General features: G+C 44.2%; 1 protein-coding gene across 12 annotated transcripts in view; it reads right to left on the bottom strand.

Moving 5' to 3' along the window:
• EVL (Enah/Vasp-like) overlaps nt 1-25,122 on the bottom strand; it is a 528,612-nt gene that overhangs the window by 285,655 nt on the left and 217,835 nt on the right. For all 12 annotated transcript variants that reach the window (XM_078660169.1, XM_078660175.1, XM_078660166.1 and 9 more), the window contains exon 2: nt 14,426-14,594. In XM_078660169.1, the coding sequence (XP_078516295.1) occupies nt 14,426-14,594 (169 nt within the window). The remainder of the gene's footprint in view (nt 1-14,425; nt 14,595-25,122) is intronic.

Genomic DNA, 25,122 nt, shown 5'->3' with positions numbered 1-25,122 from the left:
GGCATCTACCTTAAATCAAGCTTCTGCCTTCTACCCTACACCTTTCCCTGTAATGCCCTTCCCCTTCCCAGAGCAATAAATGGGGAGAAGCCCCACCACACTTTGTTTCTTTTGTCTGCTTCTTGCAGACAGACATCACATTGTCCTAACAGTCTCAGGTTTGGAGATCCAGAGCTTTGAGGACTTAACAACACTTCCAGATAATGTCTAGGAGCCCTGAGTAGGGTTCCAGGCCTTCTCTCGAACCCCTTGGTAACTAGACTGGTATATGTTGCATATTCCTGGGTGTCAGATTGAATTTTGACTGAAAATCTAATTTTTGTCAACATGGATGTGGGAAAGGTGGGGGCTTTTCCCAGCGGTGCTGGAGCAATTGTCAGAGTGGGGCTGTTGCCATCAATGTTACATCACTGAAATCATATGGACTGTGAGAAATCCAAACATCACACACAGAACATGTATAGCAAGTGAGTCGGGCCCATTCAGCAGGAGAGTGGGAAAGGTACATTATGTATCCTGTAGTGCATTTTCAAGAACACAGTTGCAAATATATTTCTAAAGCATAGTGTGGTAGTGCACTGTCATTTACAGACAGCACATCTTCCATTGAAATGGGCACAATATTCACACTGCCATGCAGTTTTACTGATAAAACGATGATGTAGGCAAACAATTATGTTATGTAAGTTTCAGCAAATATTTTCCATTTGTAAATAACCAAGAAAAGTGTATTGATTTGTTTTGGTCCTATTCAATTCTTTCTTTTCATTATACTTCAGAATTACAAAAAGCAGTTTCATTCGTGCTTTTCCAACTGCTGATATATTTTGAAATATCTGGACAGTTATTTTACAGGTATTTAAATAATGTGTTGTCAGAAAAAAACATTGACATACCACAGCCTTTCCTTTCACACTCCCTGTACCCTTGAAAGATTATCAGATATTTCACTTTACAAAATCTTCTAACTTTGCAGTAAGAGAAAGAAAAGTAATCACTGGTCTTGATGTTAAAAGAATAAGCAGCAATTTGTCAGAAGACATAGCCTGCCATTTGAACTCGGCCTTTAAATGCACAGCAATTATGACAAGATAAAACAACAAAATGTAATAACATCTTTATTGCGCAATCACCTTTAGAACTGCAGCGTGGTTATCTTGCGGATGCCAAAGCAGCCCCCGAACCCTTACTTCTAGCGCCTATGCCTTTTCCTTCACTGTGCTGAATGCAATAAATATTTTTTTTTAGTATGCTTTTGTATACGAGTAGGAATGGTGAAGGCAGGGCATAGGTCCTGGGAGTAGAGGTTCAAATGGTGCTGCAGCACCCTCAAAATACCCATGTTAGAATTCCAAAGATGGATGACTATTAAAAAGGACTATTTTTTTAATCTTGTCACATTTGCTGTGCATTCAAAGATGGAGGTCAATTCTAGTTTAGTCTTCTGACATATTGCTGCTTATTTCCTTAACATGAAGACTGGCGTTGACTTTTTTCTCTTACTGCCAATAGTGAGAATTTTGTAATGTGAATTATGAGACAATTTTGCTTGTGTGAAAGGAAAGGCTGTAGGATGTTGTTTTAAATACCTAATAATGAACTGTACAAATATTTTAAAGTAAATAAACCGAAACACACAAATAAAGTGCTATTCTTTTTTTAATTTTTTTTTACTAATTCTTGAGTGTAATGTAAACAAATGTATTAATAGGATCATAACAAATCAAGATATTTTACTTGGTGATGTGCACATGCCAAATATTTGCTAACACCCATTTTCCACACATAATCTTTTGTGCTCCCTATAGTTTTATCAGTAAAACTAAATGTTTTTCATGTCAAGAGAATGTGTCAGATGCTTGGGTGCTGGGAATAAAAAGTCAAGTTTACTCTCTGAAATTTGAGGAGATCTCTTCAAATTTAAGTTCAGTACAACTAACTTACGCTCAACCTCAAACAAACTTTAGAGCACTGGAAAATAATGTATGGAACTGTTAACATAAAATGCAATCTGACCTGTTCCAAACTCACATTAGGGAAAATGTTTCTATTCCAGTGTTAACTTAGTAGAGAAGTCATCAAGAGACTTCTCAACCAAGATGACAATGAATGATAATAAACCTAAAGAGACCAAATCAATTCTTAAAAATCCCTCACTTCAAAGTGTAAACATTTCATAAGATAATTCCTTTAATATCGCTGGAGGAACAGATAACATTATCATAAGATCTGCAAGATGCTTTTGTCCAAACCTCAATATTTCCACATCAGAACATTTGTGAGATTTTGTGTGGAATGTCATCATTGGCAGTTGCGAGTGCTCCCCTTTGGTTTGATGTCCTCACCAAAGGTTTTTGTAAAGGTCCTAGCGCGCATTATCCACAACAAAGTATCCTAGAGCATCCTTACTACGACGACTGGGTGATACATTCGTCATCAAGAACGAGTGTTCTGAAACAAACAGATGTAGTATGTCAAAACATTAAAAACCATAGATTTGTGATCAGTCACAAATGTCCCATCTGGTTCCAACTCAGGATCTGGAATTTATTGGAGCAAGTATCCGGGTTCATCTGAGATATGCATGTATCCCACAATTGAGAGCTGTCAAACTTGTCTTTGATTTTGGGCAGCAGAGAAGTTTCAGCATGGGAAGGGCTTTGAATTCAAAGACACATGGTAAGCCCTGTCTGAAAGTTTTTTTTAATACTCAATCTTATTGGTTTTCGAACAAAAGAACACAGGTGAAAAATCAAAACACAGCACATTACAGCTATAATAGGCCGCAGCCACATTATATCCTTGGAATTTAGTATGCTTTGCAGTCCATGAGCCCATGAGGCCACATACAATATACAGAGTTAATGGAGTCTAGAGCGTGCTTATTCTATCTGACCTAACCATTTGCCCCAAACCTTGCGATTCGTACAGAGTTTCTCCTGCGTCACACAATGGAGTAGGGCTCTTCCAGTTGGCAGCTATATCTCTTTTTGCCACCACCATGGCCGTTCTAAGGAAGAGTTTGTCAGCTCTGGACCCATCTGATCCATCCGTGACCCCCAGTGTGTTCAGTAGATTGTGTGGGATCTCACATTCCAGGACCTCTGTGAGTTCCCCCTCTAATGTCTCCAAATATTGCGTTAGGAGGGGGCAAGTCCACATCATATGGTAGAAGTCTGCCTGATCTTGGTCGCAGTGAGTACAGGATGGAGTCAGTCTCAAGCCAGCGCTATGAAGATGTTTTGGGGTCAAGTAGGCAGAGTGCAGGTAATACAGTTGGACCAGGCAGAGCCAGACTTGAGGTGGTGATGGTTTTGGGTGCCAACAAGGCGTCCCTCCAATCCTCTTCCGCGAGGTGAATTGATTCCTGAGCCAGCCCGAGTGGTTGGAGTGTTATTAGTAAGGGAGCGGTAGATGCGTGAGACCCCACCCTTCCCCAAGATTCCCATAATGGTGTGTGCTTCTGGGGGGCTGTATTCTGGTAATGTTGTGCTGTTTGGTATGTGTGTGTGGAGGGCGTGGCGTAGTTGTAAGTATCTGTAGAATCCGATGGAAGGAGGTAATAGCTGGTTTGCAGGTCATAGAAAGTGTGCATATGGTCGCTAGCCCATACATGCCCCAACTGAGAGATACCAATCAGGTCCTAAGCCCGGAAGCCCTCCAGTTCACTAACCTCCTGAGCCAGGTGCCCTGCCAGAGTGGTGTGCATTGGTTTAGCTTGTTCGTCCACTGGGAGTGGTGCAGACAAGCGCGCCAGGCCAGGAGAACTGCTCCTGTCACCACAGGCAGAGTTCTGGGTATAGGCCCTCTATACATCATCAGCTGGATTTTGGGAAGGCTCAAGTCATTCAGTTCTATTCTGTATGTTGGGTGAGATCAGTCCCGTTATACCAATCATGCAGATTGAGTAAGCGGGTTGCCAGATATTACAGATACAAATTGGAATTTAGTGGCTAGACTGTCCAGTTCCTTGAACCAGGCCCGTGGGAGGATGGATGGGGTATTCTGGATCACGTAGAGGAATCTGGGGAGGATCATAATTTTGAAGAGGGCGACTCTCCCCATGGGGTTAAGCAGCAGGGTTTGCCACTTACGGAGGTCGTCTCTGGCCCTCTGAACTAATGGAGTGTTGTTGAGCGACCAGGCGAGTTCAGGGAGCAATGTGATCCGGATTCCCAGGTATTTAAAAGATTGACGCCTGTTAGGTATTGTAGATTGCCAGTCAAAACAATCTCTCGATATAGGCAGAGGGACATAGTCGGACTTGCTTGGTTCAGTCGTAGGCCGGAAACCGGCCCAAAGGAGCGCAGCGCCTGGAGGCATTGGGTGCCAGATTGGGCCGTTTCCGCGAGGAAGAGCAGGACGTCATTTTCATACAAGGCGATTTTGTCTTCGTCTGAGTTCTGCCACTATCATCCTTGAATCCATTCATCAGACCGAATGAGGCAGGCCAGGGGCTTCATCGCCAGGGCAAAGAGAAGGGGCGATAGAGGGCAGCCCTGCCTCGTCCCTCTCCTGATGGGAAACGTCTCAGAAATCACCCCATTTATGAGCACCCGTGCTTGGGGTCTAGAATACAGGACCTTAACCAAGCTGCGGAAATGTTGGCCCAGGCCCATTGCGGCCAATGCATCCTCTATAAATTACCACTCAACGGAGTCAAAGGCCTTTTCGAGATCGATTAGGAGAAGTGCTACATATGGAGCTAATAACTGGCGATGTGCTAAACCCAAGTGGGGACGTCGGAGACAGTGCCCGTGTTGGCATGAATCCACATTGGTAAGGGTGGATCTGTTTGGCAAGGTAGGTTCCCAGTCGCTGAGCCAGGACAGAGGCAAATATCGTAACCTCTATGTTAATGAGAGAGATTGGACAATATTCGGCCCAGTTTGACGAGGTTGTATTTTAGGAATGAGGACAATGGTAGCTGCATCTGTTTCTGAGGGAAATGAGCCCTTCTCAGTGGCTTCAGCGAATAAATCAGAGCGGTGGGGGACGAGTATCTCCTGGTAGGTGGTGTAGTATTGCTTTGGGAGGGCGTCTGGGTCTGGAGTTTTACCCGATGCGGTACGAGATATGGCCTCATTGAGTACTTCCCGGGTAATGGGAGATCAACCTCAGCTGAATCAGCTGCATTGAGACGGGGAGGCGTTCCAGGTTGATCAACTCAGAGAGGGAGACCTCAGGTCGTTGCGCTGAATAGAGTTTACAATTATAGGCAGCAAAGGTCTGGGCCATTGCTGGGGTAGAGCAGTGGATGAGATCCTCTGAGTCCCGAATTTCTGGGATTATGCGGTCTATGTCCCCCCAGCCGTACACTTGAGCTACGGAGGACCTCCATATTAGCTTAGTGGACTCCATGGAGATTTGTTTGATTTCGTCCCTCAAGTGCGCGAGCTGCCTGGTATGAAGGTCGTCCCTGTCTCCAGGAGTGTGCCTCTCGAGGAGGGTCGCCTAAGCTTCCAGGAGAGTGATCTGGTAGTCGTGGACCAGGCTTTTGAATATGAGGTGGCCGTTGGCGAAGCCACAGATGGTGGCCTTACCAGCTTCCCATAGGGTACCCGGGGAGGAGACAGAGCAGACGTTGCTGAGAATGTATTGCTGAAGCTCTGGTTCAACTGCTTTCTTAAAGTCTTTGTCCTGAAGGAACCATGCATTCCTCCTCCACGTCGGACGGAGTGTGTCAGGGGGTCACCCACATTCAGGAGCAGAGGTGAGTGATCCAAGATGCCCCAGGGAAGGATAGTGACATCTCTGATCTTCTGGCAGTCAAGGGCGGGCATGAAAATGCTATCGATTCGCGCATGAGTGTGGTGCGCTGCGGAGGTATGAGTGATTTGCTTGCTGTGGGGGTGTCAAGTCCTCCAGGTGTCACAGTTGCCCAGGGTACCTGCCCAGTTCATTAGATATTTTGCGTGCAGGGTCCTTGTTGCGGAGGGCGTGCTTGTGATATCGAGGTCTGGTTGCATGACCGTGATGAAGTAGCCCACAACCAGTGTCATCCCATGGGTGTAGGAAAGCAATAAGATCAGCGGTTTGTTTCAAGGTCAGTGTGAGTGTCGAGGGAGGAGAATATAGGGAAAATAAATTAAGGGCGTTCCCTCCTAATGCTAAACTGAGGCACTAACATCCCTGAGGTTAGTTAGTGGTTTGCGTGAGTACGAAGGGGAGGTTGCGTCGCAGGATTGCCACACCTGTGACCCTCTGGCAAACCTTGAGTGCCAAAGTCTGTCATAGCCGTATCTTGCGAGAAAGGGACAGTGATGTTTTACCTACACAAAACCATAGAAATTCAGCAGTTATAGTTATACTTATAGTTCTACTTATTAAAAAATCTATAACTCGTGCCGTTCATTAACTTTAGACCACGAGGTATAGTTTCTTAATATAAGTATAACTATAAGTAAAACTAGAAGTAAAACTATAAGTATAACTATAAGTATAACTATAACTGCTGAATTTCTATGATTTTGTGGGGGTAAAATGTCTACATAACTAGAACGTAGCCTTTAGTTTTTTCAGTGAATTTCTATTTTTTTTTTACATAAAGTAATATATAATTACCTTCGCCCCCCCGTATGCACCCAACCCCAGGCTGCGCACGGCGGGGGTATGGTGTGTGAGTGGTGAGGTTTTTTCCTTCTAACTAGGCTTCAGATCCGTGGGTACCCAATGGAGGATCCACGTCCCTAGAGATCTGTATATTTCTTTAATTACTCCCAAACTACTAAAAAGATTTACACCAAATTATGAGAAGAGATCTTTCTGGACCAAGATCTAGCTTTCTGCCAAATGTAGTGTAATTCCGTTCAGCAGTTTCGGCTGCAGCCAATCCCCCCCCCCCCTTCTCTAAGCCCAGTGTGACAGATCACCCAGAAACTTTCCATGCAGAACTAGGCAAAGTAGGATACTTATTTATCTATTACAAAACCAGCATGGCTTGATAATCTTTACACACAGTCACATTGTTTCTAGGATATCTTTGAATCTAACCAAAGTATGTCTTTGACTTTAGATTTGCCTCTGTGGAATATTTATCTTTGGTATATTTAACGTAGTCCTAGTCTGTGGAGACAATCATATGTGTGGAACTAGCAAAGTCCAAAACTGCATGTCACAAGGTGGGAAATGTATTTATATCATTTGGAAAGGAATGCCATCTGGACTTTGAAAAGAACAAAGGGATTTTAGGGGTTAATAAATGATAATACCTGCATTATAAGGGATGAGAAATTAGTCATTGTCTCTTGGGAAGGAGGGCCACTCAGACATCAATAGGACATTGGACTTTTCTTTTTAACAACCAGCTGGATAGATGATGAGGAAATTAACAAACATTTCCGGTTTTATAACTGGAATAAGTCAAATAACTGCTGCAAATCCGGTCATAAACTCCCACCTTCCACTTTGGAATCATTTCAATGTAGGAATTTCAAATGAGAAGTGCACCCTTGGGACTCAAGTGCCAGACTGTGTCAAAGGATTCCCAAGTATCTTCCCTGAAAAGGTGGGACCCACAGAAATTATCATTTGCATTTGAAGAAATGTAGGCGCCATCTGTTCTGGCCAATCTAGACTGTCTTCAACCTCTTGCAGAATTCAAGAAGTGAGGAGGAAGTCCTGATGTGTTGAGGGAGGTTGTTCCAGTCTTTGGTCATGATGTGGGAGAAAGCTAGGCCTCCCATTCTGCGCTTTTGTGGATCCATGGAGTGTGGGGAGAGGCAGAGTGAGGCTGAGTAAGGGGGACTAGTTGGTTGGTGGAAGTGAAGGGGGCTGTTGCGGTATGCGGCCATATGTTGTGCTGTGCCCTGTATGCGTGTGTGAGGAGTTTGAGTTGACAGCGTTTGTGTATAAAAAGCCAGTGGAGTTCTCCGAGGTATGGTGTAATGTGAGTGCAACATGGGAGTTCTAGGATGAGTCTTTCAACATGTTCTGGATGGTATGAAGTCCGTGGAGGAGGTGGTTAGAGATTCCTGTGTACTGAACGTTGCCGGAGTCTTCCATAGTCTACTTGTGACAAGGGCTTGAGTGACTGTACGCCTGGTGTTCCAGGGTATCCGTTTGAAGATTTCTTTGAGGATGCATAGTATATGAAAGCAGGAGGATCTGACTGCGTTTACTTGTGCTGTCATGTTGAGTTCGTCATCTAAGAGGATTCCCAGGTTTCTTGCATGGTGAGTGGGTGTTGGTGTAGGACGCCATGAGACCAAGGTGGCCAGGAGGTAGAGCCCCAGGGAGGAGTTCTTTCTTGTTCCCAAAGATCAGCACTTCTGTCTTGTTAGAGTTGAGTTTGAGGTAGTTGGTTTTTATCCATTCTGCTACGCTGATTATGCCATCAGTGACGTTTATTGTGGTGGACTTGTCGGAGAAGGATAGGATATGTTAGGTGTCATCGGCGCAGAAGATGGATATGCCTTGTGCGATATGTGTCATGTAGACATTGAAATGGTTTTGGCTGGGAGATGAACTTTGAGGGACTTTGCAAATCAGGTCTTTCACTCTGATGTGTAAGATGGGAGTCTGACTCTTTGTGTACTTCCTGCGATGAACGAGCATATCCAGTTGAGGACTGGTCCTTGAATGCCTTTTTGTGAAGTCTTTTGATGAGACTGCAGTGTGCACGATGTCGAACGCAGCGGAGAGGACCAGCAATATAAGGGCGCTGGTATCTCCTTGGTCTAGTAGAGTTTGGATCTCATCGGTGGTGACGATGAGTGCTGTCTCCATGCTATGGTTGCTTTGAAAACTGGACTGGGAGTGGTCAAGAATGTTGGAAAGTTCCAAGTGGTTGGTGAGTTGTTGGTTGATTATTTTCTCTATCACTTTGGCTGGGAACTTGGGCAGGTAGATAGGGCAGAAATTGATGATCTCGCTGGGGTTGGCCGAAGGTTTCTTGAGGAGGGCAGCTTGAGATTCACTGGTTGAAGTCGGTGATATCCTTGACTAGATTATCGTGGTGTTGGGCTGGTTTATTTTGAGTGTGCTGCACCAATCAGATTCGGTTAGTCTGTTCCAATTCCAGATGGGTAGGTTGAGGCTGGTGGGTGCTTTGGTTTGGAGAGAGGAGATTGTGAAATAGAAGATGAAGTTGTTGGTTCATGTGAGTAGTGAGATGGCGTTGTAGTTGACGCTGCTGCCGGTGTCTAAGATTGCATCTAGAGTGTGTCCTCCAATGTGTGTGGGGGTAAGTGATGAGCTAGGAAAGACCAATGTTCTGCAGACTCTTTAGGAGTTCAATTAAGGAGTGGTGGTTAAGGTCTTCCAGGTGGAGACTGAAGTTGTCACAAAGTATTAAGTCCTTGGGGTTGAAGGGGGAAGCGAAGAAGTCTGAGATGATGTTGCTAAAGTTTGTCCATGATCTGTATGCAAGGGTACCCTTCAGAGTGGAGTTGTCATTATTTAATAGGCTGAACTTCATGTCTTCCATGAAGGGAGTGTTCAGGTCTGTGGTTGTTGCACATTTAATGGTGTCCTTGCATGCAATGACTAGTCCGACTCCAGGTATGGGAAGATGTTTCTGGTGTCGAATCTGTATGTCGCCAGGATGGACACCGCAAAATCGGGAGGTGAAGCTGGATTTACCCAGGTTCGGTACGCTGCAGTTGAGGAGGTCCCAGAATTCAATTGAATGTAGGGGTGGGAGAAATGTCCTACCAAGTTGTGTGGTGTGGCAGTAGAAGGTGGTTTAGTGTCCTCAGTCTAGCAAGTGAAGGGTAGCAGCTGAGTAGCAGCAGGTGTTGATTAGACCAGGGGTAGTGGTGCTGGGCGCCGTCGAGCTGTGGATGGGCTGAGAACGGTGCAGTCCCACAGCTGTCAACATTATGTAGGTCCTGGGAGCAGGGAGGAGCGTAGGAGGTGGTGAGCGGGGCTATCAAGGACAGGAAGAAGATGCTGGAGGAGAAATAAAATGCCGCAATAAGAAAAGGGAAGCAGATAAGGAGCGTGAGGAGGGAGAGGCAGAGTACGGGTGAGTGAGGGGGGGTGTGAGGGGGTCTGAAATGCGGCAAAAAGAAACCAAAATAGGTGCAAAGAGAAAAGCACTGGGACAAAAGTAAAGAGTGAACAAAGGCTGAGAAAGGGTAATCTTAGAACGTGGCACACAGGGAGCACAAAATGGGCAAACAGAGGCTGAGTAAACAGAAAGAGGCTGAAAAAGGGTCTGAAAAGTGTGTAAAGCAGAAGGAATGAAAGAGACTTAAAAGTGTGAAATGCGGAAACGCCGCACAAGGAGGAAACCTAAGAAAGGCATGCTAAGGGGCAAAAAAGAGGAGAAGAGAGAGAGAAAGAGAGGCCCTAACCAGAGAGTATATAATGAAGTGGTCCCAGTGCATTACTAGCTTTCACATCGAGGGGGGAGAAAAATTAAAAACATAAATCATTAAACTAGGCATTCAACAGTATGAGAAAGGAAACAGTAGTGTTCGACCAATGTTATTTAATCACATTGGGAATGCATTTTTTGAACAATCGTAGGAACAAACCTGACAAAGTATCATATTCTTATGGGTGGTGCCCAGGGAAAAGGGGGTAAGGGAGTGTTAGATAGTAAGTGATGGGAGAGAGAGTTTGGTGATGGTGACAAACATATCACAAACAGTTTCGGTATATATTGGTCATATACCGGATAGTCAAAGTCTACATCCTATATACATATTTGCCATATAACATATGAGATCACAGTTTATTTATCACTGTCGATTAGGTATTGGCAAGTGCTATAAAGTCGACGTTTCGACCTCTATATCCGAAGGTGTCTTGAACCTTACTACCGGGGTCTTCCTCAGGACAAGTGTGATGTGAGAAGGGCTGGGAACACCATGAGTGTTGCAGCGGGATGGAAAATTTCTCACACAGATCAGTTGTTGAGAAGGAAAGGGGCACCGTGGCTTTCCAATGTATGAAAGGTTGGTAGGAATGAGGCGTCACTGCATGTGCATATGCAGAGCGCAGAGTTCCAATCTGTCAAGGGATTCCTTCTTGGATGGACAACGTAATCCCAGATTTGACAATAAATCAAACCGCGCCAGAGTCAATCAAAGGCAGTGAATGGAATGAATCCGTTCAGCTTCTTGACTGCATCTATGGGAACGTTCGGTCTAGCAAGTGAAGGGTAGCAGCTGGGTAGCAGCAGGGGTTGATTAGACCAGGGGTCGTGGTGCTGGGCGCCGTCCAGCTGTGGATTGGCTGAGAACGGTGCAGTCCCACAGCTGTCAACATTATGTAGGTCCTGGGAGCAGGGAGGAGCGTAGGAGCTGGTGAGCGGGGCTATCGAGGGCAGGAAGAAGATGCCGGAGGAGAGATAAAATGCGCAATAAGAAAAGGGAAGCAGATAAGGAGCGTGAGGCGGCAGGAGGGAGAGGCAGAGTACAGGTGAGTGGGGGGAGGTGAGGGGGTCTGAAATGCGGCAAAAAGAAACCAAAATAGTTGCAAATAGAAAAACACTGGGACAAAAGTAAAGAGTGAACAAAGGCTGAGAAAGGGTAAACTTAGAACGTGGCACACATGGAGCACAAAATGGGCAAACAGAGGCTGAGTAAACAGAAAGAGGCTGAAAAAGAGTCTGAAAAGTGTGAAAAGCAGAAGGAATGAAAGAGACTGAAAAGTGTGAAATGCGGAAAAGCCGCACAAGGAGGAAACCTAAGAGAGGTATGCTAAGGGGCAAAAAAGAAGAGAAGAGAGAGAGAAAGAGAGGCCCTAACCAGAGAGGTCACAAGAGGAGCAAGAAGCACGTGGTCAAGTGTGAGAGGAGAGCGAGCGGGCAAATGCAGCTAAGGGCGCGAGGCGGGAGCCTCGAGGTGCAAAGGCGGACCTGAAAGGGCCAAGACTGGTCGGAGTGGTCCCAGGTATGTGGAGTGGACTTGGGCCTAGGCACCTGCTCAATAAACTTCTACAATAAGGTCCTAGTTTCCCCGTGATTATATGCCACACTTTTTTGTTTATGAAGTCTAAATGGGGCTGCAGCAAGGTAAAGGTTTGGAGCAATTTTGAAACTGTTGTACCTACATGGATGCTTTAATTTTTTTGTATTAAAGAGTTTTACTTATACAGCTGGAACCATGAGGGTTGCTGGTCTTTGGAGCAGCCCCGTGACCTACTAAGTAATAATCCTCAAGTCAAGGACATTCCCACCAGCCACATAAAGAAGGTTTTGAATGCACATGCAACTGCACAATCCTAATTGTGACTGGCTTTGCAGGCTTTGTCTTGATGAAGTTTGAATAACTGTCAAAGGCTTGGACATAGCGAGAAATGAAATGGTATACAGCCTTTACAACGAAACTTTTACAACGAACTACCATTACAACGCAACTTTAACAACGCAAACCATTACAACGCATAGTGCTGGGGGGCGCTCTAGGATAGGGAATAGGTTTAATGTACTATCCAACACCTTCCCTACTATCCACGGGGACTGGAGTTGGAGTAGTAAATTAAACTATTCACTATCCAGCGCCCAAAAGCATTATGCGTTGTAATGGTATGTGTTGTTAAAACTTGCGATGTAAAGGTAGGCGTTGTAAAAGTATGCGTTGTCACGTCATACATCCAATGAAATGAGCAATTCCCTTATAACATAAAGGATTTGATAGAGCAATGACATTACTTAATGTGACATCACATCCTGTGAAGGAATGTAACATCATTGCAAAGTGATTATGTTAATTAGTCCCCCAACTATTTTTATTTTTTAGGAGTTGTGCCCTGCCTATCGGCTTGCTCTATCTCGGTGGGACAAATGGGTAGAGGTGCTGGGATAAAGAAATGGGTCAGCAACAGGGACACTGGAGGGTGGAGAGAGTCACAAGTAGTGGCAAGAAAAAAGGCATTATGGGAAATGCGTAGGGGATGATGGACAAAGGTGCATTGGAACCTCTCTGTACCTCTTTTTCCACACATTGTCTAAGATTGAGATTTTCTGTATGGGGATTATCAGATTGACCTGAACTAGATCTGCTGCATCTTAAATAACCACAGCCCGCCTCTTCTTCTCTTCCAATGTCAGCAGGAAACATTCTATCAGCAAATGGTAGCATCAGTTATATTGAAAACTTCGAAATGATAGGAAAACACATTCATCAGTATACAATAAACTATATGAACATTGTAAGCTCATTGTAAGGCAGAGCGACTCTAATTTTATTGGACCTCTCTGCCGCGTTTGATACGGTGCCCCATCAACGCCTTCTCTCCCGCCTTGCTGACATTAGCGTTATGGGCTTGGCCTTGGACTGGCTGGGCTCCTTTCTTTCAGCTAGGTCCCAGCAGGTCTGGCTTCCCCCGTTTTCATCAACAGATAAACCACTCTTGACGGGGGTCCCTCAAGGATCAACGTTGAGCCCGCTGCTATTCAATGTGTATTTGACGCCCCTGATAAAGATGGCGGAACAACTGGGGGCCAAAATTATAGCCTACGCCGATGACACGCAATTACTGTTTACGCGGCCTGGCGCTGACCTGGACACAGGCACGATTCGGTCCTGTCTATCCTCGGTTTTCAACTGGCTAGCTGCCGCCCAGCTGAAATGCAATGAGGATAAAACGGAAATCTTATGTATGGTCAGTTTCCTTCTAGATTCAGAGAATCACTTTGGCCGGCTGGCTTTCCATTACCTTGCTCGGTTGATATCTCGGCTAAGAATTTGGGAGTCTGGTTCGGGGAAGATCTCTCGTTCGAGGCACATATTAACAAACTGACGGGGGGTGCTTCGGCACCCTCAAAGCGATGCGGAAGTATTTTCCATATCTTCCGTCTACAGCAAGAGAGACAGTTGAGAGAGCATTAATCCTTTCGCGTCTCGATTATGCCAACACTTTGTTGGGTGGTTCACCGGCTTATCTGGTGGGGCGCCTCCAGATAATTCAAAATGCCACTGCCAGACTCTTAGGCAACATTTCCAGCCGCATGAGTGTCCGGACCTATTTGCAGAGCTTACACTGGCTGCCAGTGCCGCAAAGGATCCTTTTCAAAATACTCACTCTGGCCCATAAGGCCATTAATGGCCATGGCCCTGTAGACCTCATGAAACGGTTCTGTCGGTATTCTCCTAACAGGCCATTGCGCTCTGCTACTCAACATCTGCTGCAGGTCCCACGATTCCGGCGATCCCGGCTGGGTGGGCAGTCCATTGCGGTCAGAGCGGCGTCTGCCTGGAATGACCTTCCTCTAGTTCTCTGGTCTAACCCGAACTTTGGCTCATTCAAAAAAGCTCTGAAAACTCACCTGTTTAAAATGGCGTTTTAGGTTCCCCCCGTCGGCCCTATTTTCCTGCTTTCCTCTTCCGCTTTTTCTCTTTTGGTCACTCCGCACCAGGATACTCCGGTAGTAGTTGAGCGCATTATAAAATAGCATATAACATAACATAACATAACATAAGCTCTCTACATAGATAGGTTATAAAAACAAACGTTGGGTTTGAGTTCTCACCTGCTGGTCTTGCAGTTTGACTCCTACTACTCTGAAGGTGTTATTGGTGGTGTTGTGATAAATGTTGATCCTGCTGAACCCTTGCTGTCCAGGTTTGATTGGCACCCATTTCTTACTCGTATCGTCATAGACCATCACTGAGGCCCGGGCTTGGCAAATACTTTGTTCACTGAAGGATAAAGCAGAACATAAGAGCATATGAAAATACACAATTAAATGGAGCAGAACACCCCTACAAAGCACAGGGCTTACATTTCTACCCAGAGAACCCTGAGTGCATAATTAAATATGGTACAACATTGCACTTCTGCACTTTTATTACACATCACTTTGTGATGTACACAACATTATACAAGATCCTTTGCCTTCTGAACAAGGAAAGTAACATAAACAGTGCTTCATTTGTGCTGGTGTTTTGCTGTGCTCGGCACCAGCACTTATTTCTAAACATCAGCACGTATTTATGGAATTACACCACATGGTGGAAATGTGGGCATTTTTCAGCTGAATTTATCTGTGTAGGGCCCGATTCACAAAGACCCTCCGCAGTCATGGCTGAGGCTCCGCTGTCATGGCGGAGTCTTGCCACTCGTGGCGGTATCTCTGCACTGGACTTTCTCATTTTGGAGCAACACAACTGCAAAGCCTCCACCACAACTGCGGAGGCTCTTTTTGAATCAGGCCCGCAATTCTCGTTTCAAAATGAAGTAGCCACAAACACCTTTCCCAGATGAAGACAGCAGGGAGGCACTTTCAGTCCCCCGCACAGCTGATCTCCCAAATTCAAGGACATAGCTGCTTCGATGCAGAGACAAGAGCAGCAGCTTCTGTTTATTTACTGAAGATTATTTCTATTGTTAAGAAAAAATATATGTGTGTGAACCATCTATGAAACTTGAATATCCCTCTTTTGGTCCTTCATTTAGCTTAGTTAGCCTGGGGAGGGAGGTGAAGGGGATACGGGGAAGGGGATACTTATGAAAAAAAAAGCTTTCCAATATTGTCATAATGCTATAATATTTTCTAATGCTCTGCCTCCAGACAAGTATCATTGGCACTATATTTTTTTCATAATAGTTATTAGTCATACTGTGTGCACCAGGATAGGATTTTAATTTAATAAATCTTGAAAATATAATCCTAGTTTACCCGTGTTGTTGAGTGTGCCTCTTTATGATGAAGGATGGTTTGGGTTATGTTATCTTTAGTTTTGGTTTTGGTGTGTTTTGTTGTGTTACGTGGATTTATAAAGTGCAAAACTCACTCAAAAACCAAACTGCTTCCGGTCCTAGCAAGGCCAATACACCTAGTATGCACTAGAGTTTGATTTGCAGATCGTAAAGCCCTAGCAGGTTTATAAAAAGAGCTAAAATAAAAAAGGACCTAAAGCGTCAAGGGCCCAGGGCACAAGCCAAAGGGGCTTGAAGGTATCAATGGAATGGCAACCAGTGGAGCAGCCTCTGAGTGGGATGTGATGGGGTTCTCGGGGGAAGGTCACAGATCATAGGGGTGGTGGTATTCTGAATGGTCTGAAGACAAACAAATCAGCCATGGGCACATAGAGGGTATTACCATAATCAAGCCTGCTAGTAATTAGATCCTGAATGATAATCTTCCGACAAAGTAAAAGATTCTTCGTAACACACAGAATTCCATAACATGTCCCACATACAACTGTAATTTGCTTGATCTTTCATGGCGAGAGAGTTATCATTAATGCTGCAAAAAATTTTAGCTGCTTTCTTCGGACTGGGTAGGGAAAAGCAACAGGAGTGAACCCGTAGACCAGATTGAGATCTGGGTGTACATAAGTATGAGGCAACAATATCTTAATCGGATTCAATTAGAAAGCAGGTATATTTGCATGTACATTACATTACAAAACACCTGAACAAGGAAAGAGACTCACCATTCTTTAATTTTCAAAAAGTGCATATTGCATCATATATTTACAGACAAAAAGAATCAAGGAAGGCTCGGCGGGTCCTAGACAGGAGGGAAAGCAAGGTGACTGAAAGTAAAGGTAACAGGGAAAGGAAGCGCTGAGAATGCCGCCGGCGAAGTAACTTACGTGGAGGGCGGAGGGGAGGGGGGCGGCGTGAACTGAGCCCCGTTCAGGCCGTGCGGGATAGGAAACGGGTCCGGGCGGGCTGCTCCGGACGGTATGCACCCCTGGGCGGTTCCGTAATTGAACCTGGATGAAGTTGTAAAGGCTGTGAGGCTAACAACAGGTTGGATTAAGGGCGGAATGATCGGGAGTGCTAAGGACGAAGATCTTACCGGGTGCCTGGGTTATGGACACCGTCAGCAATACGGCGAGCACAGTGCGGTCAGGCGATCTGTCCAGTAGATCAGCGATCCGCTGGATGCAACACTGGGTGCTGGAAATCTCGGCACAAAACTCATGGCGCATCTCCTACTTCTGGTTCCAAAACCAATTACAATAATCTACTCACAAAGAAGGAACCGATAATTTGTATATACTGTGATCCAATTTACCTGCCTGCGCCATTTCGCTGTTTTCTCACCTTGTCACTTGCACCGTCACTGTTTCTTTCACTATCACGTAGTGCACAAAAGCCCCCTTGGGTTGCCACCACATTACTTGCCACAAGTGCTGTTATACTGCATCTCCCTTGATTGTTTTTGTCTGTAAATATATGATGCAATATGCACTTTTTGAAAATCAAAAATTGTGAGTCTCTTTTTCCTTGATCAGGTGTTTTGTAATGTAATGTACATGCAAATATACCTGCTTTCTAATTGAATCCGATTAAGATATTGTTGCCTCATACTTTTCTTCGGACTGGGGGCACGGCCAAGCCTGCTGGGCCACCAATTATTAAACTAGATGGAATTAGCTCTTCCAAAGAGGATGTCTACAGAAACCTCTTGAAATAGGCAGCGTGTAAAGTAACATATTTGTGCTTCCAAGAAGAAAGTGTATATTCACATTTTGTGAGTTACAAATGTGAGTTTATTTTTGAAAAAAGGTCTTGCCACACCAACATTTAACATATGTGTTTTATGTTTCATACACCTGTGCAATATACACATCTAAAAGTTATATTCCACTTTAGAGCAGCATACATGGAAAAATTTGGGAATACACAAAAGAAAGATTTCGATCACAAATGGAGGAAATTAATTTCCCCATTTACTTGCATGAAGTGTAGGATTTTATGGGCACATGAAAACTAAATAAAGCTTGTTTTTTATATAAAATTTGAGTCTCACGCTTAAAACAAAGCAAGAACTTAATCTTAGTATATAAAGCAAGTCTTAATGGTTTTGAAAGGTGTGGGTACATAGCAAGAAAATTAAAGAGTAGTAACTAGTGTTGCCAGCTTTGTTGAATAAATTACTTGATATTCTGGGACGAACCAAGCAACTTTAGAAATGAGCTGAAACCATGTAGCCCTGACAAAAGTTCAAAGCGGACAACACTTCGATGCCACATATGAAAACAGTGTTTCTAGCGTTTACAGCTCTCTCCTTTTTCTCATTTGGCTCTTACTCATTTTTCTGTTTTTACCCTCAACTTTATTCCACCTCATCTTCAGCTGCCCTCTGTTCCTCATTTGGCTGCTTTCGCGGACTTTCCAATCCTCATCTCCTGTTGTCTTCCTCCTCTGTACCTTCTGAGGAACTCCTCCTCTGTCCCATTTGTAAAAGGATAAGTACAGGTGCCCAAAGCTCCGTCCAGTGCAATTAAATGCTTGTGGCCCAAATACCAACGCTACATAGTCTTAAATCCACCTCGTGCCTCTTTAATCCACTACCAAACATTTCCTGCCATTTTATTCACTATTGTATTTATATATCTCCCCATTTCTGCTGCATACTAGGCCGCTAAATCAGCTGCCTGTACCCAGCTTTGAGCTGAAGACTTCTGAACCTTGATCTGGGTCCCAGAGGAGCACAATTTCCCTTTGTGAAATTGAACGATTAAGCTTCTGTGGACCATGCACAGCATTGTAGTCTGCAGAGGTCTTTGATTACATGTGTGAGCCATCTGCCTACCAGTATGGTACAAACCAGCAACTAAAAAAAAAAATTAAAAAAAAAATGCCTACAGTTATAGAGACAGAGAGGATTGCACCAGTGGCCGGGCCAGTGGATGAGGAGCTCTATGCCCCTGATATCCTAACAGTTTCACGAAAATTACTGAGTGGTTATTTGACAACAACATCTAAACACTAGCCTTAAAGTGGTGCTTAAATCATGTTTCGGTGACTGGCAAGACCTGAAACCTATTATCAGGCTGCATGGAATGAACATTGTAGAGCGTGCAGTAGTAGGTCTGTTACTGATATGACCAAATGCAGAACCTTTGAGCCTGACTCAGGCTATGCTATCATGCTGCCTCTATACCGTTGGTGAATCATCATGACCATTGTGGTCAAATTCAAATGGTATGATTGGAGGGCTTTTATCGTCCTCCCGTGCCCTGTAGATGGAGAGATGGAAAGAAACCACCATGAACAGATAAAATACTAGAGTAAAAGAAACAAAAATTCTAGTGTACTTCTCCCACAGAAATAAAATATGCAGCAAAACCACTTCTCTTTCAGTGCCTTAAAGGTATGTCAGGGTGTGTGCCAAATTCACATAAGTTGCTTTCGCAAAAGTAATTACATGAAATTTGACTCTGTTGGTAGCACTATATTTTAGGATAAAATGTGCCCTTGCATCAATTTTTGTTGGGAGGACACATTCGGAGTTTAAAAGAAAGTAGCAAAAAAAACAGTGGTGCGAGCAACAGCCACTCGTGTTCTGGCCAACTGCATTTTTCCAGTGCACTCATGGTAAAGTTTGCTGCGAACACCGCATAATTAGGCATTGTGGCAGGATGGCGTAATTTCGCATAATGCGAAATGCCAGAAATTACAAAAAGTACAGTGCCATAACTTAAATATCACAACCGCCTAGCTATATCCCCGGTGAATATGACTGGTTGGCAGATAGAAATTGCAAGCTACTTGTTAGAACTAGAAACCACTCTCTCAGGGTAGCAGCTAATACTCTTGGCTACCAGCCCTTTTTGTTCTCATTATCATCTTTGCCATTTTGAGATGCTCTTAATAAACGCTGACATCCGTATCCCATGCCTGTGAATTAGGTACCTTGCGCTGCATTTGGGGTGGCAGTTTGATTCTTTAAAACTGCCTCTCATGATCATCCCTTGTCTTATCAGGGACTTTAGAACGAGGTCAAAGTCCATGTTTTAAAACAGTTGCCCATGTGGAGCTCACAGTCTACAGCATACATGAGCAAATATATCACACTAAGAAGAACTGGAATACTTCAAACTTTAATTATGAGACCAGTGGTGCTGGTGCAGTCTCTCGGTGGCAGGATGCGCGCTTCCAGAGAGCACTGGTCGGCGAAAAGATGCGCACAGCCTTCTGGGAACACAGCTAACTTGTAACATCCTCTTTCTAAGTAGCCTTGACATCCACCCCAGAGATGAGCCCATAAAGCATTTCCAAGAATACTCATCCACCCACATGATAAACAGGGTCAGCACCTCCCTCTCACAATGGAGCTACCCTTTAGCCCTCTGAACATGCCAGATCCTACTTCTTTTTTTATAGAAAAGCATTCTCAGCTAATGACCCACCACCCCTTAAGCAAAGACCTTGGCCTCCATTCCATTACAAAAGCAGAGCAGGGGGCCGCTTCCGTCCTAACCCCTAAAGCATTGAGTGACCTCCCACAAGTCAATCAGTCACAAAACCTTATTCTGCCAATCATGGCCATAATAGTGCAAGAAGCTAAAGACCTGGCTATTCGAGGAAGCCTGCAGGGCAGACCTCACACACTTGCAACAGAGTACCTGGATGCACTCACAGGTGATTAGCGAGCTATAGAAACCCACATTCCATACCAATACATAGGTCCGGGTTGTCCATAGAGGGCATCAGGTGTTTCCCCGGGAGGATGGAAGGGTGGGGGTCAGTTTTGCAGTGGTGGGGGCTGATTTTGTTACTTTGTTGCTGCGTTATCGGACCCCAGTAACAAAAGCAGCAGTTCTCAGTCCAGCCCTGCCATGAAAGCCCTCTGTGAATATTAATAATCTCTTACATAACAGTAATTGTTCAAGTCATTCCAGAAACTCTTCATTTTATGGGCAATGGGGAATCACGCCCCACTGGTATTATGCCTTAACAGACTGACAGATCATCACCTAAAAGGTTCTCTCATCACCACTCACTTCTCTTGAATGGGCACTGAAAACAAAGTCTGAATCTGATTCACATGCTATCAGAACAACAGGCCCCTATTTGTGCCTTAAAATACAGGTCATGTATATGGTGCAGCAGCAAGTCAATCTCTCCATTATGATCGTCATCATCCGCATAAATGCCCTGTGGCTGCAGTGACAGAATCAACTTCTGCATACACATGACACCCACCTGTATTTGAAGATCTTGGCGTTAATGGCATCTACTACTTCAAATCCTGCCTCTCAGTTATAAAGTGATGGTCATCAATTGTCTACCTGAATTTCATTACAACTAAATAAAATGCCCTTGCTTGTAATACAGGCCCTGCACGCCAGGCTCCTCTAACAAGTAGCTTGTGAGCTACTGGAAGGTATTGAACAACAAAGAAGCTCTCATATGTGCATCACAGCCTACTAAATTAGAGGCTTTTGCTCACCAAGCTTGAAAAACTTGTATTCAAGATGAAAATGTGTGTATTGTCAGAATTTGCCGCTGATGTTTGGTGAAAAATGGGTGAAATTTGAGCAATAAATCATATGGCATTGGGGTGCCTTATTACTCTTATTATAATATTTGAGAACGTGGCATTGCAGTTATGGATGTTGTGTATTACCCATGTAGAGGCATTCCAAATTGATAAAAACCTTTTTACATTACAACTGGTAACCCCGTCCGATGCACGTAGGTAATCACCACAGGCAGTCTTCCATGGAGTGGCCACTAATGTAATCTTGCCTGATGTGGTCACTATACAACACTAATATTATTAGTTCTTGACATGATTTTCATTAAACAAAAATAGCTCTTATTACAGAAAAGGCTGGAAGCTGTAAAAATGTTGCCACAAGCAGCCACTCGCATTATTGAGGGTCAATGGTAATTCACTCATATCATATCCAGGTGCAATGGTATCATCTTTAAGCCCTGCTGCACATCCTACAAAATCATTAGGACAAAGGAGGTGATTTAGATCTCAGTAACTATGAGTTTCTTGACATAACCATGAGGACTTTCCATTGAATGTGCTCTAGCACATTAGATAAAAACACAGTGTGGGTGTAGCCAATGAAAACACAATGACATCCACACTGTTATGTGTTTGTTTTGAAGTATGTGTTTGTTTCTGAAAACAAAAATTATTTTCTGCCAGCTCATGGATGACACTTGTTTTTTTACATGTTTGTTACCACCATGACTTGCATCACTGCTGCGGTGGTAAAACTGCTGCTACGCCACCAGAAACTAAGTGGTTCTGCCACCTTCAGTTGAGGCAGGAGAATGGAGAAGATGGCGGACTGAACATTTGTCTATTTTATGGCAGATGGCCATTCGCCCTTAACCTCTAAATGAGGTCCAAAGTCTCCATAACACCCAGCCGAAAAGCTCTGCCAACCAACGGAAAAGCAAAAATTGAAACTACAAAAATGATACACAGAAAAACTCTTGCAGCTAGTCGGTTTAGTCTACACTCCAAGGTTATTGGATAAGCCACCACCGACGGCTGTCATTATTGATTCAATTCAGAAGAGTCAAGATTCCTGAGAATGTGCGCCTCTAACCTTACTGTCGACAACTTCCTGGCAGCACCATTGTGGCCGCGCACCTCACCATTGCATGAAGGTCAGGCTGGTCTGCGAGGCAATCTTGCAATGCCAGGTGGGCCAGTCTGGCAGGGCAGTGGTATGGGCATGTTTTGTGGCTGTGTGTGGGCGGGTGTTGTAAACATCTTCAAATAAAGACTAGAAGCACTGCACAGGCTGTTATCTCAACGCATGCAGCATAGACGGTCCGATCACACTTTGCGAATAGACGGGCAGAGATGTGTCAATGTTTTTATCTATGTAATATGGAAGGATGATCATGAATTTCACTGCTACTTTTCATTTTTTTTTTTTTAGTTCTCACGCTGCCCGAGCAAGCACAAATATCTGCAGTTCTCTGCTCCTCAGAGACAGCATGTTTTTAAAAATGCAGTTTCTCTATTTACAAATGCGGGACTCTTTTCTACTGCTCAGTTAATAAAAGTCACAAACCTTATTTTAGTGCCAGGGCCTATTTTCTTCTACATTTCGACCCTGCATTGCATACCCTGTCACCTGCATCCGCTTGTACAGATCTTTAAGTGGGATAAAAAAAATGGGAGGGAGGGGCGGGCTCTGAAAAGGGCGTGACTGATGACATTTGGAGAGTGGCTTAACACACTTAAGGTAAATATCTGTGCTTACCATAGTGTGCCGCCCGACTGCTATTTTGCTGCTTCGGTCATTGCATTCAGATATATTATATAACAAGTAACATTACACCTACAACAAGCTAGGACTATTGGTGTTGTCACTGGATGTTTATTTGCATAAAATAAATAACAACTATGGCTTCGTTGTATATAATATTAAAAATGCTTCAGTGCTGTAACAATGAGACTGTGACAGAACTGTGAGTTTCTTTGAAGTTATAGCCCAGTGCAGGGTGGCGCTGCTGCAGGGTTAAGATTTGTTTTCACCCTGAGGGTGAGGGAAAAAAATGGAGAGCCCGATATAGACCGGTCCCATCACCGGCAGAACCCGGCCCACTTAAAGCCCTGCGCTTGTACATGGTGGCTAGTGTTGGACTGGCCCTTCAGGCAATCTAGCTCTGCCAGATGGGCCAGCTTGAAAGGACCGGTCTGAGGGCTGATTTTTGGTCCACTCACGTCGAAGGAGACCTATAAAAAAACGATCCACCCACGACCCTTTCAGTCTAGCCATCGGGCAGTGCCAGAACGCCTGTAAGGCCAGTCCAACACTGAAGATTGCTAAATCATGCCACCCGTCCAGTGTTATGTTAAATGTTACTTCCTAAAAGCAAGGTTTCTCGCTGACGTGGCCTCTAGTCTCAGGATAAATCAGGAAATCCAACAGTACATACACACTTTTTATACCACATGTTTATTCCTGCAGCTAGATTTGCGCTGAAAAACATGCACCACAGAATGATCTTAGCGGCAGTAGCTCTTCGTGGTTTCGCTTCGGTATTTTTGGCTGAGGAAGCGTGGCAGAGACTTCAGAGGGATCCAGTATTGACGAGGCTTTGCCCATTGGGATGCAACACATCATCAGACTCTGTTTGAATAACAGTAACATCTTTTATTTACAGCTCATAGAAACTCAAAACTGCTATAATAAAGACTATATAATAGTAACCTATTGCCACAAGTATTTCTGCTCCCCCCCTCCCCGCCAAGTGTAGCAAAACTTTGAAAAACACACATTTCAGATTAACAACTCCATGTGACTGCCACACGGGGGCAGTATTGGACGATTACAAAAAAAAAGTCATCCTGCAAGTTGTTTCATTCTAAATTTAGAACAGTGTTGCAAAATAATAACATTCAGTGTAAAGAAACCGACACTTAGTTTTACTTGCAACAAAATAGCGATTCTGTAGTGTAGGAAAAGAGGAGCCAAATATTACTATTAGGTACTGTCTCAGGATGTCATATCCGGCTTTACGAACAAAAGCTTTGTTTCTGGACTTCTGGGAACAGGCTTGGACCAGAACATCCACACACTTTACTCTGAAGTGAACTGATGTTTTTCCTTTCTTGCGGTTTATGCAGCCGAAAAAGATCGGCATAAGGGCAATGAGGCGCTTTACATAAGCACCATTTACATTACACACGATCAGATTCATTATTATTTTTTTGTTACAGGGAGATTGAGTGATTTGCCCATAATCACAGGATGCTGAGTCAACGCCGGGACTCAAAACAGGCTCCCGAGTTTCCAAAGTTGGCATCTCTGGCCGTAATGTCCCGTCCTCCACACCGAGCACCACGATTTACGGGAAACATTTCAACAGTGCAGAAGAATAGGTGAACCACAGACCTCCAGTATAAACTACTGAGCAAAAGAAATCAGCAGCAAACGGTAAAATTGGATCAGGAAGAAATGTACCTGCTCTTAGCAGATAAGTTTACATATAATTAAAACAGTCCCCACTGTGCAACCAACAGACTGGAGAACTCACTACAATATCCGTTATTTCAGTAATACTATAATGATTTTACTGCACCTCTAGTCAATAAAAGATTATCTTCTTCTCAGAAGCCACCCTCCCAGAATTTGAGAAACTACACTGCCTCTTCTCCAGGGTCTCCAACTTTCAAGAACTATGCATCTCTTGGTCATCAAATTAATCTCACTGATGGCTTTTCATCCTATCCAACAAGTAAGATTGCTTGCCTTAAATCCACTTTTTTCTAATAATTTCAACAATCCCCTCAGCCCTTGTGCACAGCAGGTTCAACAATAGGCTCTTGCCCAGGCTGACTATTCAAGTGCATCCTCCTTAAAGCCTGGCAGTCACCCCAGCCAGCACTATATTCCAGCTCTGTTTGGCATACGAAATATTCCTGAATACCTCAAGAACCTATAAATGGCAACACAGCAGACTCTCATAATCCATATCCCTATTCCCAATCCTAGGCAC

The sequence above is a fragment of the Lissotriton helveticus genome, chromosome 9 (genome assembly GCF_964261635.1).
Source record: "Lissotriton helveticus chromosome 9, aLisHel1.1, whole genome shotgun sequence".
NCBI classification, from domain to species: domain Eukaryota; kingdom Metazoa; phylum Chordata; class Amphibia; order Caudata; family Salamandridae; genus Lissotriton; species Lissotriton helveticus.
The sequence above is the reverse complement of the archived record's forward strand: the minus strand, read 5'-3'. Positions and strand labels throughout refer to the sequence as shown.